We start from the raw sequence: 17,947 nt of genomic DNA, 5'->3' as shown, positions 1-17,947 counted from the left end.
GTAGTTCGACCTCTTTGTCCATATTCTCATTAAAATAATTTCTCATCGTCATCTTAGCATCTTTGATCACTTCTTTATCTTTCAATAAATCTTCATTTAAGTGCCAATTAAAAATTTTATGTGTCTTTTTAATTTCTAAAACAATTGGGTTGTGAACTGTGTACTACAGTTTCAAGGTCCCCCGGTTCCAGGAAAGGGCGCAGCTGGTGTATCAGCCGAAGCTGATAGCAGGCGCTCTTGACTGTCGCATTCACCTGATTTTTCATGTGAAGTGATGAATCAAGAAGCACCCCCAGACTGTGAACACAGTCTTTTGAGGAGAGTGTGAACCCCTCTAGGACTGGAGGTTGTAACCTGATGCCTTATTTGGGTCCCCCGAGTGTGAGTACCTCCGTTTTGTCTGGATTCGACTTAAGCTCATCTTCCCTCATCCCGTCCATTACTCCCTCAAGACATTGACTGAGGGGAGAAATGCCATCTGTTGGCGTCACCTATGCCCGAGACATGGAGAAATATATTTGGGTGTCATCAACGTACTGATAACACCCCGCCCCATGTCTTCGGATGATTTCTCCCAGCAGCTTCATATAAATGTTAAATAGCATTGGGGACAGGATGGTGCCCTGAGGGATGCCACAATTAAGCTCCATTTTTGAGGAGCAACTGTCCCCGAACATCACCCTCTGGAACCTGCCCAAGAGGAAGGACCAAAACCACTGTAACACAGTGCCTCTGATTCATAACTCTCTCAGGCATTCCAAGAGTATGTCATGATCTGTAGTATCAAATGCCGCTGAAAGGTCTAGAAGCACCAGCAGGCTCACGCTCCCTCTGTCGATGCCTAGATGAAGGTCATCAGTTAAGGTGACCATGGCAGTCTGCACCCCATATCAACATCTTTCCTAGTTTTATTATCAGTTTATCTTAATGTAAATGCTTAATCCATGTTCATACCCTGAGTATCTCTTCTCCTTTCTCTTTTCTTACTTTTAAAAATTTATTTCCCCCTTTTTATATTTGTTTTTCTCTTATAAAAATTCCCCCTCTCTTTAAAAAAACCAACACCTTCCACAGTCACCTAAATGCACCACTGTTTCCAGTAGACATGTCTTGTCTAAATAAAACTTAAAACAATACAGTATAAATCGTGCAGAGATACTAAATACTTTGCAGCAAACAGAAATAGTCAAACATACAATAGATATCCTAGTGATAGACTATTTCACCCAGTGTCATTAAGTGTATAGCAGCCTATTCTATATATTATAACAGTACTATATAATACCTATCACTATAACAGATGTTATTATATATAAAAATGTGTGCAGTAACCCTTTCTCCAACAATTGGTACACACACACACATAAACTCACAATAAAAACAATTACATACAAAATTAAAACCATAAAATCTAAATACAGTGTAAAACCATAATAAGGGGTAAATCAGCATATATATATTATTTATGTTTCCTTAAACTTGCAGATTTTAATCTATTATGATGTATTGTCCTATTAGTAAACATATATTCATTCATCTATCCATAGCTTAAAAGCAAAGGTAACAATACTCACATTGTATGATAAAAACATTGAAATTTCATGCAATTATTTCTGTTGTTGCATAGCAATTCATTTCTAATGTATGTAAAACAACTTGTACATTCTGCACTGCTTGGCACCTGATGTAAGGATGTTGTCCCTATATTAATATAGTGACTATATTGACTAGGGGCTTTAGTAGAAACCATATTAGCTGGCATTCCTCCTGCTAAACCTATGTCAATGGCATTCTAAGAAAGCTCAACTCCCTGTGGGTACATCTGCAACACTGGCTCTATTCTGTGTAAGACCCAATATGGCTTCCAAACATAGTGCATCTATATTCAAAATGTTTATTCAGTCTCAATCCAGACATAGCTCACATCTGGTCAAAACTTCGTACATAACTCTAGAACACCCTAGACTTATGTAAACTCATGAAAGGGAAACCATCAGGCAGATGGCAGGGCATGTGTCGTGGGATTATATTTTTCTGGCTCCTTGTTGCATAAGCTTAGAACATACAAGGGGAGCTTAGTGGCGAAAACTATGGACACTTTATACAAAAAGGGAAACCTTTTCTGGCCTTCAAACACATGCAGGGAAAGCATTCCTGTAATTGTTATTAATGTTATTACCATATAACTCGACTATAAGTCGACCTCATGTATAAGTTGAGGGCAAGTTTTGTGGCCAAAATTATGGATTTTGCTATGACCCATGGATAAGTTGAGGGTAAAATTTAGGGGCATATAGCAAAGATCTGAAGGATGAAGCAAAGTAAAACAATGTCAAAGAACTTACAAAATTCTTACATAGCAGAGCGTCCACTATGTCAAGATGGCGGCGGCCGTGTGGAACGGCCACCGCCATTTCATATGGACTCAGTCCATGGTAGGGTTAGGGGCGTCTGGAAGAAATGCCCCTTTCTAACCCTAGCACAGACTGAATCCGTCCTACGGTGCCTGTCTGTAACGGGCCCTAGTCTTCTAAAGTCCTAGTCCAACACTCAAACTGCTACATCATGCTGACTCTTTAGCATATTGTTAATACTTTTATGTGCAAGCATATCTCGCTTCAGGATTCCAGACAAAAGCACTCACAAACATGCCTCACTATATATGTACACCATTCCTAGAACAAGGAATGCAAATAACTGTATAGTGTGAGGATTAGACAAGGAAAGGAGAATGTATGCTACTAAATACAATGCTGAAAATAGCATAATGTCTTTCATATCCCTCACTTCATCTTCTTGTTGTATGTGAACATTTTATACTGACTAAACAGAATTGGTGAAAGAATCCTTTCTTTCCAGTAGCTTGGGACTCTATGTCCCCCAAATAGGAGACAAGCATACCCTTCTAAAAGTAAAATTAGTAAATGCCATGCATTCCAATCAGAGTTATCAGTGGCCCAACACTGATGATACTTTTTCAGTCTGAACGTATGGATTAGGTCAGGATACACACAGAATCAGAAGGAACTGGAGTGGTGGTATGAGCACTGCACTAAGCCTCTGGAGACCAGGGTCTGAATCCTTGCTCAGCTATGGAAACCCACTGAGTGACCTTGGCAAATCACACCCTCTGATTGTCAGAGAAAGGTAAAAGCAAAACCCCTTTAAAGAAATCTTACCAAGAAAAATCCATAAAAACTTCACCTTAGAATCACCATAAATTGGAAGTGATTTGAAGGCACACACCAATTTCTCAGTCATTTTTGCTTCTGGAGGGAGCAGAAGGCAAGGACACTGGAAGAGAACTCGGGTGATAACACTCTCCTCTCTTTCCTATCCAACAGTCTTTATACATCCACATCAAGTTCACAAACCACGACTCATTATTTCTGTTTGGGCTTTCCTTTGTTCCCCACAAGCAGGTCTCCTCACCAACAGTGCCGAGGTCAGAAATTCCTAAAATCCCAGTACTGCTTAAGCTACAAGAGAAGCCCATGGCAATGACTAACACCATGTGACCACAGAGCTTTCAACTGTTCCCACCTGATTTGTTCCACAGATGTGTCCATCTATGTCAACCTGCTTTTTCATACAGGTCTAATAAGGCCAACTGTACACAATTTTCTTGCAATTTCAATTTCCTTGCCATTTTCTTTCAAGAGAAGAAAGGTGGAATATGAAAATGAAAATTAAATGGATAGTTGTGAACTGTAGATTATTAAAATACAGAATGTCAGTGAAATATTAAATTGTACCTGAATAGCATGTGCTCGGGCTACAACGGCTCTGAGATACTGTAAAGGATCCTCTGGGCCTTCCCATTTGCTCTGCCATGTTAATGGGCACTGTGGAGAGGGGAAAAGAAGTTATTAGCTTTTACAACCAGTCATTACTAAAAATATGTCAAAAGGTACAATTCTCACCCTAATAAAAACTTTCACTGATTCAACCTTCTATCTACTCAGCTGATCCAGTCCCTTTCTCACTTCCTTTCTTTTTAAATGGCTATCCCAATTCTTTCCATGTTATTTCTGCCTCTGGTACCACGGTTTCTGTTAAAGAAATGCCCAGGAACACATCTACTTCATTAACTGAAGTATACCTGTACTTGGCTCTCAGTTTTTCAGTGTTTTAAATCTGAATCCCAGACTGCTTCTGCTCAAAATAAAGTTTTATACAGTATTTTATGTTATACTGTTTGCACTTTCAATTACGGTATTATAGTTATGTATTATTAATATTGTATTTCTTTGACTTGCTGCTCTGAAAGTCCCCAGACAAATATCTGTTGATGGGCAGAAAACTAAAAAAATAAAGGAGGGAAACAAGGTACCGTATTTATTAATGATATCCTGGTTAGATTTAAATCTGTTTTAAATCAAAAGAAAAATCAACTGAAGCATAAAAGTGTGCACTTCTCCAAACCAGCAGGGTTTGCTTCAAGACTGTTATAATTACAGAATAAAGAATGATTATGTATTCTGAGAATTTAAAAACAACAACCTTACCTTCTGGTTTAATAAAGCACTTGCTAGTTTTTGTACTTCTGAACTCAGTAGTGAGGTTCCCCTGATGACTTTACTAAGAGCTGCAAGAGACTGATGAATACTCTGAACTAAGCGAATGGCATTGAACTGTTCCAGAATAATGAATGAAAGGATTGGGGATCCTTGACGCTCAGAAGGAGGAAACACTTTCTGATGAATCAGGTTGGAATTCTAAAGGGAGTAAAAATTCAAGTTATCTGATCAATCCAATAATGGAAGACAACATTTTTGTGACTAACCATGCTTTCTTAACAACACTGTAGAATTACAAACTGGTACCAGAATCACAGGGACACACAGTCTCTAGAAATCTGTAAACAATATGAATTCAGATATCCACAATATGGATTCAGCTATCCTGAAAAATATTATTTCCTAGGCTTGTTGCCATGTGCATGACTGCAGTGAAAACACTATAGATACAGGAAGGAACTTGCTTTAAGACCAGAACACAAGTTTAGGAGAAACGTTTGTCACTTCATACTACTATTGAGCATCATGGATACCATACATTAAGACTGCATGAACACTGCAGAAATAGAGTTTGACACCACTTAAACTGCCATGACTCAATGCTATGGAATTCTACAAATTATAGTGTGTTGTGGCACCAGAATTCCCAGAATTCCATAGCATTGAGTCAATGGCAGTTAAAAGTGGTGTCAAACCAGATTATTTTTGCAGTGTTGATCCAGCCTTAGTCTTAATCCAACCATATTTCCTTGAGACAAAACGGAATGTTGGGATGGTAAAAACAGGAAGGGGTTATGTAATATTCCATATTCATGAAAAAGTAAGCTGATAACACAAATTTTATTACATAAACATATTGAGCTAGCAATTATGCTTCAGTGATAGAACTCATTCAAAAATTTAGGTAGATGTAGAGGGGACTGTATTTTACAAATATTCGGACCACAAATATTTCTCTGATGAAGTAATCTTACGCAGCAAATTTCAGTCTTTCAAGACATATCATAAAACTTCTCACAGTCCATGACATGCTTATTCTTTTATGATCACAGTTTCAAACAGGTATCTTCAAATCATAACAGGATATTTTTCTTGAAAATAGGTCAAAATTGACATTTATATTAAAATGATGGGATAGTCAGGAAATATGAAAAAAAATGGTACGTATGCCCAGCTTATTTAGTCTGCTTTTTGAGACAGGTAACTATGAACTTTGGTACCATGCTAGTTAAAAATAAATAAATACTGTATTTAACACACCTAAAATTTAAATAAGAGTATAATAAGATGATGTAGGATGAATCTGAAATGTGTATTTTGGAAAAGGGATCTCATGCTGTAGTTTATATGCAGATAATTAGTACTTTCAGTTCTCACAACTCTGCAAATTGCTCTTCAAAAATCTCAAGCAGAAAATTACTTCAGACACAATTTTCAACATTTCTGGTTTCTTCCAAAAGCAAAAATTAAAGCATATTATTTAGAATGAAAATAAAGGTTTATTGAGAGATTGAGAATAAAAGTTTAACCATAATTGGGAGCCACCAAAATTACCTATAGAGGATGCAGTGGCTCAAGCAGTTAACACGCTGACTGTTGATTGCAAGATCGGCAGGCTGGCAGTTTGAGGCCTGGGTGCCAGATGATGGGGTTAGCTCCCATCACTAGTCCCAGCTTCTATCAACCTAACAGGTCAAAAGCATGTAAATGCTAATAGATAAATAGGTACACTCTGGTGGGAAGGTAAACAGCGTACTGTGCAATCATGATCACAGAATAGTCTCTGACAACACTGGTTCTATGACCTAGTAATGGAGATTAGCACCACCCCTATGGTCGGACACAACTTGACAACCTTGTCAAGGAGGAATACCTTTAACTTTACCTTTAAAATTCCCTATCCAATATATACATATGATAGAAAGCGGTCATTTCTACTGGTTTGTTTTGAGTTGTTTCTTTTTTAAAAAAACCTGCTCACACAAGTGGCTTATTATTGTAATCTCAGTGACATGGGAACTGCAGATTTGCAGGGAGAAAAAAAAGGGATACCACCTGTGCCAGTCAAAAGCTTGTTCATGTCTTGGTTTATTAAACCAAGATAAAAAATCTCTATTATAGCAATGTGACTATTAATTGACATGGTCAAAATGTGGGTAGTATATTTTCTTTGGTATTCAACTTTTCTGTGGCTTATAATAGCTTGAGTGTGTGTGTATGTGTGTGTTGTCAACACTCAGCTATGCAAGTATATACTTTAACTAGCTGTAATATAAAATGTGCTCTAGTTATTTGCCGGTTTAAAGAAGTTCTCACTCTTGGGCTGCATCTGCGCTGCAGAAATAATCCAGTTTGACACCATTTTAATTGGCCTGGCACAGTGCTAGAGAATTCTGGAAATTGTAATTTGTTGTGGCACCAGAGCTCTCTGACAGAGAAGGCAAAATATCTCCTTAGTCAGCTGTTCAGCATTAAGAAAGTTATACTTCTCTAGAAACTTGACCTGTATGTGCCTGTCTTTCTGTTCTGGGTGGTAGCATTCTTTCTCTGGGATAACATATGTACTGTATTGTAAAAGGTAAAGGTAGTCCCTTGACATGAATGTCTAGTCCCAAGCAATTGTAGGGGACGGTGCTCATCTCCATTTCTAAGCCAGCATGACTTCCTTGAATGCTGTTACCTTCCCACTGAGAAGTGGTACTTATCTATCTACTTGCATTTGCGTGCTTTCAAACTGCTAGATTAGCAGAAGCTGGGACTAGTGGCAGGAGCTCACCCCATCATGCAGCACTCGGGGCTCAAACTGCCAAGTGTCTGATCTTCTGATCATCAGAACAGACGTCTTAACCACTAAGCCACTGCATTCATGTATGTATTCATGTATAATTCTAGAAATTGTAGTCCAAAATTGACTTTAAAAAACGCTTGGGTTGACTTATCCATGGGTCAATATAACTACTGTATTCTTATCAAAAAGAGAACCATCCACTTCTCTGAATGGAATGGTGAAAAGTGAGAGCTTAGTTCATCCTGGGATAACTTAAAAGAAGCACTGACCCTCTCTGATCTTTCCACTGTAGAAGTGCCTCTGGCCTTTCTGGAAGACTGGGTGGAAAAATGAAGGCAGTGGCAACTCTTTGGCACTTTCCTTCAAAAGAGTACTAAGAGTAATTGGGATTTGAAGAATATGAACAAGGGATTTATCAACTTTTCTGGGTTAAAATCAGGCAAAGTTATCGCGTTAGAGTTAAAGGCTATTATCACTGCTAACATAACCACCATTTTCTTTGCTTTGCCTTTTCATCCTTTTTGATATGTGTACATTTTCTTAGCCTTGTCTGCACCTGGTCACCTCCCACACACACCACACAGCCACCATTTACCATATTTCCTTCATCCAGGGCAAGTATAAACAGCTATGCTTGCTAGAATTTTGTAACTTCTTTGGCATCATTTTCCTTTGCTTCATACTTTGTTATATGCCCCTAAGTTTTACCCTCAACTTATCGTCATATCAAAATCCATAATTTTGGCCCCAAAACTTGCCTTTGACATATACACACAGTCAACTTATAGTCGAGTATATGTGGTAGTTTTGGATTTAGTGTTCCTCTTGGCAGCTCAGGTGCTGATTATGGTCAGAAGTGCTTATAAGGTTATGGCTACATTCAGTTTAGACTACATACTGAGGTTGTCCCTGAACAGAGTTTGGAAACCTATATAATTAGTTTAGAATGCTAATGCCAAGCATGTATTCAGACTAGTATAATGGGTTATTTGAAGATTATAATGATACTTTCCCCAATTACATTAGCTCCTTATTTGTTTACTAGCCTAATTCAAATTGATGTTTGAAACCCTGAACAGCGTTAGATGCCCTAGGCATCTAAAGGAACACTTGTTTCCATATATAAGGGACACCATTTTGCTATGTCATTGTATTTAATGGAACCTGAACATCCACATATTTTTGTATTCACAAGAGGTCCTGGAACCCAACGCCTGCGGATACCAAGGGCCCAATGTATAAATTTAACACCTGGAGTATTTTTTTTTATATTATCAATAAGTCTCTCCCTTTTTGTATATGTTTGTGCACAGATATAATGGTGATCTGAAGTGAGCCTCTTGCTTCTCATATTGACTGAAAGTTCAGAATATAAGATTCTGAAGAAAAAACAACATGAGAATTGGTAAAAGTATGGAATAAACAGCCATTTACACTACGAAATCCTATCTGTCTCCTTATTGAGTTTCGATGAGCTTAAACTCAGGAAGAATAAGAGGAGCAGCTGAATGATAGCTACTCTTTATTTAGCTTCCATCTTCTAGGTTCTAACCCCTACCTTCCTAACTCCTACTTTTGTATGTATGTTCACTTGATTGAAACCTGTTAGAAAGGCATGTGTATGTTCCCAATGGACAACTAAATGGTTTGCTATCTTTTTCTTCTTGTTTAAGTGAAGTTTCTACAGCATTCACACTCAGTACTGAATCAAAAAGCTAAAAGCATGCTGCATTATTTACATAATAATAAGGAAGTTATTAGTTATTTAACAACAAGCTCTGCTTAGATTTTAAGTTGAAACAGATTACACATATTTTATTTTGTGTATGAAATGCATTAATGTAATTTAATTTGTAGTACTATTTTATACCTCTTATTTTGGGAAAACAAAATGACAAATGAACATGTCAAATCATTTCACAGTGGTCTAAATTGGGCTATATGCATATGAGTGTACTAAATCAAATTTTATAAGCTTAAGCCAAGTGACTGGCTTGTTTAGCATTTTAATTCAATAAGCAGAACAAAATTACCACATTTACTGTCCGTTTCAGCAATGAAAACAGTTTCACCACCTGTCATTTTTGAACCAAAAGTTGAACGGCCCGACTGCTGCAACTGATTTAGGTGGCTTTTCATGACCCACATTTATCACTTTCCTGCCAGGCAGTTATTGTCAAAGAAGAAAAAGTAAATAGGAAAACTGTCAGAATTTATTTTGACATTTGGAAATCATGTGATTCCTCCCTTCAGCCTGTGCTTGTTCTAAACATATACAGTTAGTTTCTTTAGCACTAACCCATGTCAATTGTTAAAGGCAGGAGTGGGAAAATGTACTGTGTGGTGGCTCCAAGTCCCATGAGTTCAGTTAGATGACATAAAAATTAACCAAAGAGAAGATGCCAGCCACAGATGCTGGCGAAACATCAGGAAGAAAATCTTCTAGAACATGGCCACATAGCCCAAAAAACCCACAAAAAACTTAACCAGAAACTAATGGCTAATATAAAGAGCAGACCAATCTTTCTTTTAATAACACAGCCTAGTAACACTTACTTTTAGTGATAAAAGCTGATGTGTGGGGGGTGGGTGAGTAGGAACTATCTAGCTATAGCCAAGTGTTGCTATAACTTAGCATTCACGCCTGACTTTACAGGCATCATGTGCATAAACTGTGTCTCGAAGCCAGGACACATCACTAGTATAATGAGTTTTTTACTATCTGGAGGTTACAATAAAAGTTAGAGGCATGTGACATAAAATGGCCATATTTGTCCAACAATCCTAGAGCCTTAGAATCATAGAATCTATTATTCTAGACTTGAAAGAGACCACAAGGGCCATCCAGTCCAACCCCTGCCATGCAGGAAATCCAAATCAAAGCATTCCCAACAGATGGCCATCTAGCCTCTGCTTAAAGACCTCTAAGGAAGGAGACTCCACTACACTCTGAGGGAGTGTGTTCCACTGTCGGACAGCCCTTACTGTCAGGAAGTTCTTCCTAATGTTGAGGTGGAATCTCTTTTCCTGTAGCTTTCATCCATTGTTCCGGGTCCTAGTCTCTGGAACAGCAGAAAACAAGCTTGCTCCCTCCTCAATAGGACATCCCTTCAAATATTTAAACAGGGCTATCATATCACCTCTTAACCTTCTCTTCTCCAGGCTAAACATCCCCAGCTCCCTGAATTGTTCCTCATAGGGGAATTTTAATCGCCCTCCTCTGGACATGCTCCAGTTTCTCCACATCCTTTTTAAATTGTGGTGCCCAGAACTGGACACAAGATTCCAGGTGGGGGCTGACCAGAGCAGAATACAGTGGCACTATTACTTCTCTTGATCTAGACACTATACTTTTATAGATGCAGCATAAAATTGCATTGGCCTTTTTAGCTGCCGCATCACACTGTTGACTCATGTTCAACTTGTGGTCTACTTGGACTCCTAGATCCCTTTGACAAGTAGTTTCATTCAGCCAGGTTTATTCCATCCTATATCTGTGCATTTTATTTTTCTGCCCTAAGTGTAGTACCTTACATTTCTCCATGTTGAATTTCATTTTGTTAGCTTTGGCCCAGCTTTCTAGTCTATTCAGGTCATTTTGAATGTTGATCCTGTCCTCTGGAGTATTAGCTATTCCTCCTAATTTGGTGTCATCTGCAAATTTGATAAGTATGCTCCCAATTCTGTCATCCAGGTCATTGATAAAGATGTTGAATAGCACTGGGCCCAGGACAGAGCCCTGTGGGACCCCACTCGTCACTTCTCTCCAGGATGAAAAGGAGCCATTGTTGAGCACTCTTTGACTTCGGCCAGTCAACCAATTACAAATCCATGTAACAGTTACTTTGTCTAGCCCACATTCAAGCTTGTTTGCAAGAATGTCATGGGAAACCTTGTCAAAGGCCTTACTGAAATCAAGATATACTATATCCACAGCATTCCCTTCATCTACCAAGCTCGTAATTTTATCAAAGAAAGAGAGAGATCAGGTTTGTCTGGCATGACTTGTTTCTCTGAAACCCATGTTGAATTTTTGTGATTATGGCATTGCCTTCTAGATGTTCACAGACTCTCTGTTTAATGATCTGCTCCAGAATCTTTCCTGGTATTGATGTCAGACTAACTGGACGATAATTGTTGGGATCCTCTTTCCCCCCCTTTTTGAAGGTGGGGACAATGTTTGCCCTCCTCCAGTCTGCTGGGCCTTGTGTCTATGTACATGTGCATGCATGTATATTTTTATGGAAACTCTTTGATTGTCTGGCTCAGGATAGAGATGACTTTGCTGGAGAGGCCTCTAGTCATATCCTGTATCTATCACCCCTTTCTGAAAAAATGTTGCTCCATTATCTTCCACCATGAAGTGTAGCAAGTATACTGATTAAATTATTGAACTACTGAATATCCCCATAGAAGGCTCTGTCTCTCCCAGTATGATATTCTGTAGCTGGCCAATTGGACAGGAAATGACACTAGTAAGAAAGGTCACCTTTGTGGCAAGAGTAATGACCTCTAAATGTCTTTCTTGCTTTGTCCATCAATATATCACCAAAATTTCTCTTCAGAAGCAGACTGATCAGGCCAAAAGAGAAATTTCCTGACTTTGAGCTTCCTTCCCTGTCCTCCTGTTGTTAACTGCCCTCAAGTTGACTTTGACTCATGGTAACCCTGTGGTTGAGATATCTCTCTATGGACTCCAGGTTCAAAAGAAAATTGTTTCAGGATGCAGCGTACTTGAAACTTCAACCAAGATCTCTGAGAGGTGGCTTCTGGAGGGCACTTGCTGAATCATTGCCGAGGTGGTGCTCTGAGGTGCTCAAGATGAAATCACTCTTAGACCTCCTCTCTCAGTCTTGTGAATTTGTTCATTTGAGTTAGTATTTCCCCAGTGTGAAGCAAGTGTCCTCTGTTAGGTAGCTTTGTATTCTACATGTTCTGGTTTTCATTTGTGAAGCTCTACCAAAGCATTTCATATTCCCCAATGCAATTATTGTGAAGATTTTTATTCTTGTGTGTTCAATAAAATTCTCCTTTAGATAGTTCTGTGTAGATGAAGGTTAATGACTTCTATTTGATCTCTTACAGGCATGTGCTGAGAACATGCATGAGTTCATGCATGTGCTTTGAGAACATTCCAGGTAAGAAGTTGTAGTAGCCAAACAATTTTTTGTGATCACCATCACCTTTGCTCTTCCCACAAGCAAGCTGGCATACACAGGGGATGGCATACTTTCCAACATATCAGAGATGAAAACTGGGACACTTGTGGCTAAGGAACATCAGTGTGTGGTGAAGAAAGTAAAAAGTATTAATGAGGAAGAACACACAGGCTAGAAGATGCTATAACACCTTGCTTTGCTAAGTGTGGCGAGAAGAGTCCCTTTCCTAGGACTCCATTCCCTCCTCTCCTCTGCTAAATTAATTGAGTGCAAACTGCTTTTGCACTTTTAACTCAGTTTGCAGCAGCTGAAGTAAGCTGAAGACAAAGCCAGAAAGTGAGAGCAGGCGAGAGAAACTGGGACATTTTAAAAGCAGCTGAAAAAGTGGGACAGCAGAGAATTAAGCAAAACTGTCCTTGCCAAATTGGGATATTTGAAATGGTAAGTCAATACTGTTTTCTGGGCCTGGAACCCAGCTGAGAAACCTCTGGCTTTATTGTGTTCTTTGGAAGCAGGCTGAGTTCAGAGGCTAGGAAAAGGACTAGAGGAAACAGTGGGCAGGGTAATCATTACAAGGACTGAATTTGTCAAACCAAAGAGAATGCTCACAAACCAACATAAGGTGTAAAATTCCTCAGTGAAGATAAGGCTTTTGCTCTTCCAGCCTCACACTCTATACATTTGATCCAGACTTGAGGAAAAGGTCATCTTCATTAACTAATTAATGGAATATGAAATATCCACTCACTTTTTGTGCTAGGGGAGGAAGATGGGTTGCAGGCAGTGACTCCTGAATCTGGCATGAAGCCAATTCATTCTTCCAGACTCAAGAAAATATGCTGAAACAGTCATCCAGAGCAGAATAAAAAGATACAGTACTTCAAAGTTAGGAAAGGATGGAAAGGACTTGGTGAGAGTCTCCATCCCCAACTTAATGAAGGACCTTATCATGCTGAATATGCTGTGAGTGGGTTGGGAGAGAAGGACAGTAAATATAGATTAGAGCAGTAAATCAAATCCAAAAGCAGCTCAGAACCACCTTTAAAAAGGCTACAGTAGATGATGCCCTACAGCCCAGTGGCTAGGCAGGGAAGGATTTGAAGGTTGGAGGCAGACTCCTCACAAGGAGAAATTAATTAGCAACCCTGACTCATGAGAGGGACCACCTAATAATCTTCCATAGAGAAGGTAAGTTCCTGACTCAAAGGCAGATCTAGATCTGACTTTTTAATATTTTCATATAAATAATATGGCTAAACAAAGATTTCCAATTTCTTCTATAAAGAAGAGGGGAAAGTCTCATTTTTGACGAATGAATATTTCAAAAGCAAATTAATTATATTTTCGAGTGCAAAAGTTATAAAGAACCACATTTAGTGATGATTAGTATTCTAAAGAAGGGACTTTTCAATGACTAATCTGTAATTTGAAATGACCATCAGAAAGAATTAAATGAATGTGTCCACAGTTAATCATGTTGATTTTAAAAAATATATCTACTGAATAATTATGCAAACATAGACTTCATCCATAGTGATTTGGAATGGGCTGTCTATCTTTAAAATATTAATAATTATGCAGGTACACAGGCATAATTTTCTGTTAGCAGTTTCTACTAACTGTCTTAGGAAGATAATAATGATTTCTCCAGCTTTGTCTCAATTGAAAAAAGTCAGTTCATGACAATAAATCTTAACGTGGTAAAGATAATCCTTTGGCAGAAACAAATATCTGCACAGAAATTGTCCTCAGAGTGGCTTGTCATAAAGAGATAATTGATCTAGGAAATAAAATACCTGTCCATAGATTCCAGTGCTGTTTGTGCAACAATCCTTGCTGGAGCAGATCTGCATACATATAATTCATCATTTACACAGTTAACTTTCACATTGTCAACCATGTTAGCTTTTCCAGCAGCTTGGATAGTTTCAATCAATTCTGGTTCAAATCAACTTTGTTAATTAAGACACTTCAGAGAAGAACTCAAATGTTCAGATACAACAGAAGTAAGCTGGAACATTGGTGTGCAAAAGGAAAGGAAGCATGCTAATTTTTCCCCCATATCTTTTTTTTTCATGAATTTACTGAGAATGGAAAACAGGAATGTGCCAACTGATTCTGCTGAAGGTGGTGTTCCTGTGGGAGCTACATATTTTGCATTAAATGGAGAATGAAATATGTTTCTTTATGTCCATAAAGTGGTATACGCAAACTTTTTTCAGATTTTTTGAGGTAGATTCACCAATATGTCCCCATTCCCCTCTGAATGTCCAATAAACCTGTGATGGCACACCTAAAAATAGCTAAAGCCTACACTAGAATCATAGAATCATAGAATCATAGAGTTGGAAGAGACCACAAGGGCACTACAGATAGAAGAAGCTGGGAAATGTCATGTTGGTTTTGAGAGCGCCATCAAACCCATGGATTTATCACATTATCATCTTAGGTCACAAATACTTTACGTGTAAAATCCCAACAGCTCATCTTTATAGTTGAAAGTAGCACCAGAAGAGAGCAATCTGGGACCTTCTACCAATCTGTGGTAGAAGGAGGGTGTGTTTAATCTTTCCTCAGCCTGCCACTGCAGCTTTTTCCAAGCAGCTTCCTTTTTTCAAAGTTCCAAAATCATGCATATAAAAGCCTTATGAAGTGAGGAATCTGTGTGCGAATCCTTTCTTCCCACTACTCTTCACTCCAAATCATACATTCATAGCTTTTTTTTTTTTTTGCTTAGAAGAAGGGTATCACTGGAGCTTTGCTAGTACAGCTGAGGCAGATTTTCATGATTTTTTTATTTTTCGTTTGAAATGTGCATGTTTACTGATGGAAAATCTGAGCTCTTAAACAAATTGCCTGAAAGTCAACAGCAATTCTGTTTTACCATCAAGTCCTATATATCAATCACAACTCTCAAAGTTAATTTTACATCGCCAATGAAATGTGGCAACATAAGTTTAGGGATTTCACAATTGACCCCAAAGTCTTGAGGCACTACCAGATGAAGGTAACAATGCCAATAAAAAGATATTGTGCAGCTCACACATCTTTCCATCCTTACTAAGTGTTATGATAAGAATGACAGAAGCAGAAATGAGAAAAGACAGGCTTATTATAAATGGATCACAAAGTCATATCATCTCCCACTGCATTCTCCCAAATTTCACAAATCAGATAGAGGGTTGCACACAAAAGAGAATCTTGAAGCAGCTTTGGATGCTCCCCCAACTGTGACTTTGGGGGACTCACAATTCCATAAAGGGTCAAATAGCAACAATGCAGGAAAATATCTCTCTCTTTCTGTATGTGTGTGTATACATATTCAAATATGGAAATATTGATATTTACATTCATTCAAGGAGTCCAGATGTCCTTAAAAAGCAGATGGTAAATGCATACGTTTTAGCCAAGACTGTTTTTAGTACCACAAATGATTATAAGCAAACATCTACTGAGGTGTACTAAAAGAATTTAAATTGGAGCCTGCAGGTTCTCATGACAGCCTTGGCACTTGCCAGTGTGGCTGGTTACTAACTCGCTTTTCTTGCTTGATTGCTTATTTGTTTATATTCATTCTGCTCAAGCAAAGTACTAGATTGTAGATTGTACGCCATTGGCAGGTTTCATTTTTATTGATTTGATCATTTGTATGTACAGTGCTGTGTACATTTACAGCGCTATAAAAATAAACTAGAAGAAGAAGAAGAAGAGTAGGAGGTTATAAGAACAAGTTGAAATTTCATATTGAAAAGAACAACTTTCCTATTATTATTATTGCAGCAAAAGGTTCAAGTCACTATTTGTGAACAGTACAAGAAGTAAAAAGATTTTTTTTAAAAAAAGGCTTGTTTTATGTGACCTTTCTGTGTCATAGTTACCTCTTACTATTGACCTTCTTACCTGATTAAGCTTCTTCCATAAGTTAAGAACTGGAGAAAGTTCATTAGACCAGATTTCTCTGTCGAATTTGCAGCCAGCTGTTACAGACCTGCTCAAAATCCGAAGCTGTGAAATTACCTGCAAGATGAAAAGACAGTCTGAGTGTGTGTGATGACTTGAGACAATTTTCTACTAGAGTTATATAGACCAAACAAGGAAAGACAATTCTCAGAAAATGTAAAAGCTCCTTCAAAACAACATAATGATATGTATGTCTGTGTGTGCAAGTTCATATTGACAGAATTTCCACTCAAGGTTGCAGCACTTTAACTATGCATGCATTTGGAATACCAATACAATCCACAGGAAACATATATATGCATGGAATCAAATGGCTTAGCATTGTCAGTGAGCCCTGTCATCCTGCTATGGGTGGAGCAAAATACAGATTGTTTCAATACTATTATTATTAAACCACGGGTAATGGGATTTGTTTAGAGAGTTTGAGTGTAGATGGAAGAAGCAGGGTCCTCTACTTTCCCATTTAGTCTCACCTATAGGATAAAGTGAGACTCTGGAGAAAAAGAAAGCTTCAAAGATTAAACAGGAGAACCTTTATGAGTTTCTTTTTTTTTCAATTTTTATTGATAACAAAACGCCATACAAATAACTTCACACAAATGAGTCAATTCTTAAACCCACCTATCCCTCCCTACTATTAACCTATTTTTAACTTCACACATTTTCCCTACTTTCTATTCCATCCCAAGTACATGCACTTATAATGCACACATATACATTTCTAATATTCACACATCTGACTTCTTTCCTATCTAAGTTAACTGTTTACTTTAATGTATCCCTTGTATAGACTTCCTTTAATAATTTTTATAGATTATATATTTCTAATCCAGACATTTTATACTACCAGCCACCTCATTTTTAAATTCATGTATATTCGCTGTCCCCAGTGCAAATGCATCACTTTTTGTAAAGTATCTTTATGCTAATTTAAAGTTCATACCATTCATAGAAACATAGAATAATTAGTTTTGGTTTACTCTTACTGTTATAAATATATTACCCCATTGCTCCTTCATATATTCATATACTAAATGCCAATCTTCTTTAATTTTAGTTGATGGCTTATTTTTTACTATTTGTGTAAGTTAGTCCATTTCTATTATTTCAATTAATTTCATTATCCATTCGTCTTTACTAGGAGTATCCTTTGTTTTCCATTTTTGTGCCAATAGTATCCTTGCCATAGCTGCCATATAAAAAAAGCAACTTTCCATACTTTTTTTCAATTTCACTTTCAAAAATTCCCAATAAAAAGCTTTCTAGTCTCAATTCTAAATCAATATGCAGTATATCACAAATTGTTGCCCTTATTTCCTTCTAATAGTTTTTCACTTGTTTGCAATTCCACCAGCAGTGTATGAATGTCCCTACCACATCCCCGCATTCCCAACATTTATTATTTTTATTTTTGTAAATTATAGCTAATCTGTCTGGAGTTAAATACCAACGATAAAACATTTTGTACCAATTTTCCTTTATAGCTTGGGAGGCTGTGTATCTTAATCCTTTGATCCAAA

At 37.8% G+C, this 17,947-nt stretch overlaps 1 protein-coding gene across 4 annotated transcripts in view; it reads right to left on the bottom strand.

The window, feature by feature from the left end:
* DYNC2H1 (dynein cytoplasmic 2 heavy chain 1) overlaps positions 1-17,947 on the bottom strand; it is a 248,851-nt gene that overhangs the window by 28,842 nt on the left and 202,062 nt on the right. For all 4 annotated transcript variants that reach the window (XM_042458285.1, XM_042458287.1, XM_042458286.1 and 1 more), the window contains 3 exons: positions 16,368-16,484; positions 4,509-4,718; positions 3,756-3,845 (listed from right to left, as the gene is read on the bottom strand). In XM_042458285.1, the coding sequence (XP_042314219.1) occupies positions 3,756-3,845; positions 4,509-4,718; positions 16,368-16,484 (417 nt within the window). The remainder of the gene's footprint in view (positions 1-3,755; positions 3,846-4,508; positions 4,719-16,367; positions 16,485-17,947) is intronic.

The sequence above is a fragment of the Sceloporus undulatus genome, chromosome 3 (genome assembly GCF_019175285.1).
Source record: "Sceloporus undulatus isolate JIND9_A2432 ecotype Alabama chromosome 3, SceUnd_v1.1, whole genome shotgun sequence".
NCBI classification, from domain to species: Eukaryota; Metazoa; Chordata; class Lepidosauria; order Squamata; family Phrynosomatidae; genus Sceloporus; species Sceloporus undulatus.
Note: the sequence above shows the minus strand (reverse complement) of the source record. Positions and strands in the feature narration are given on the sequence as shown.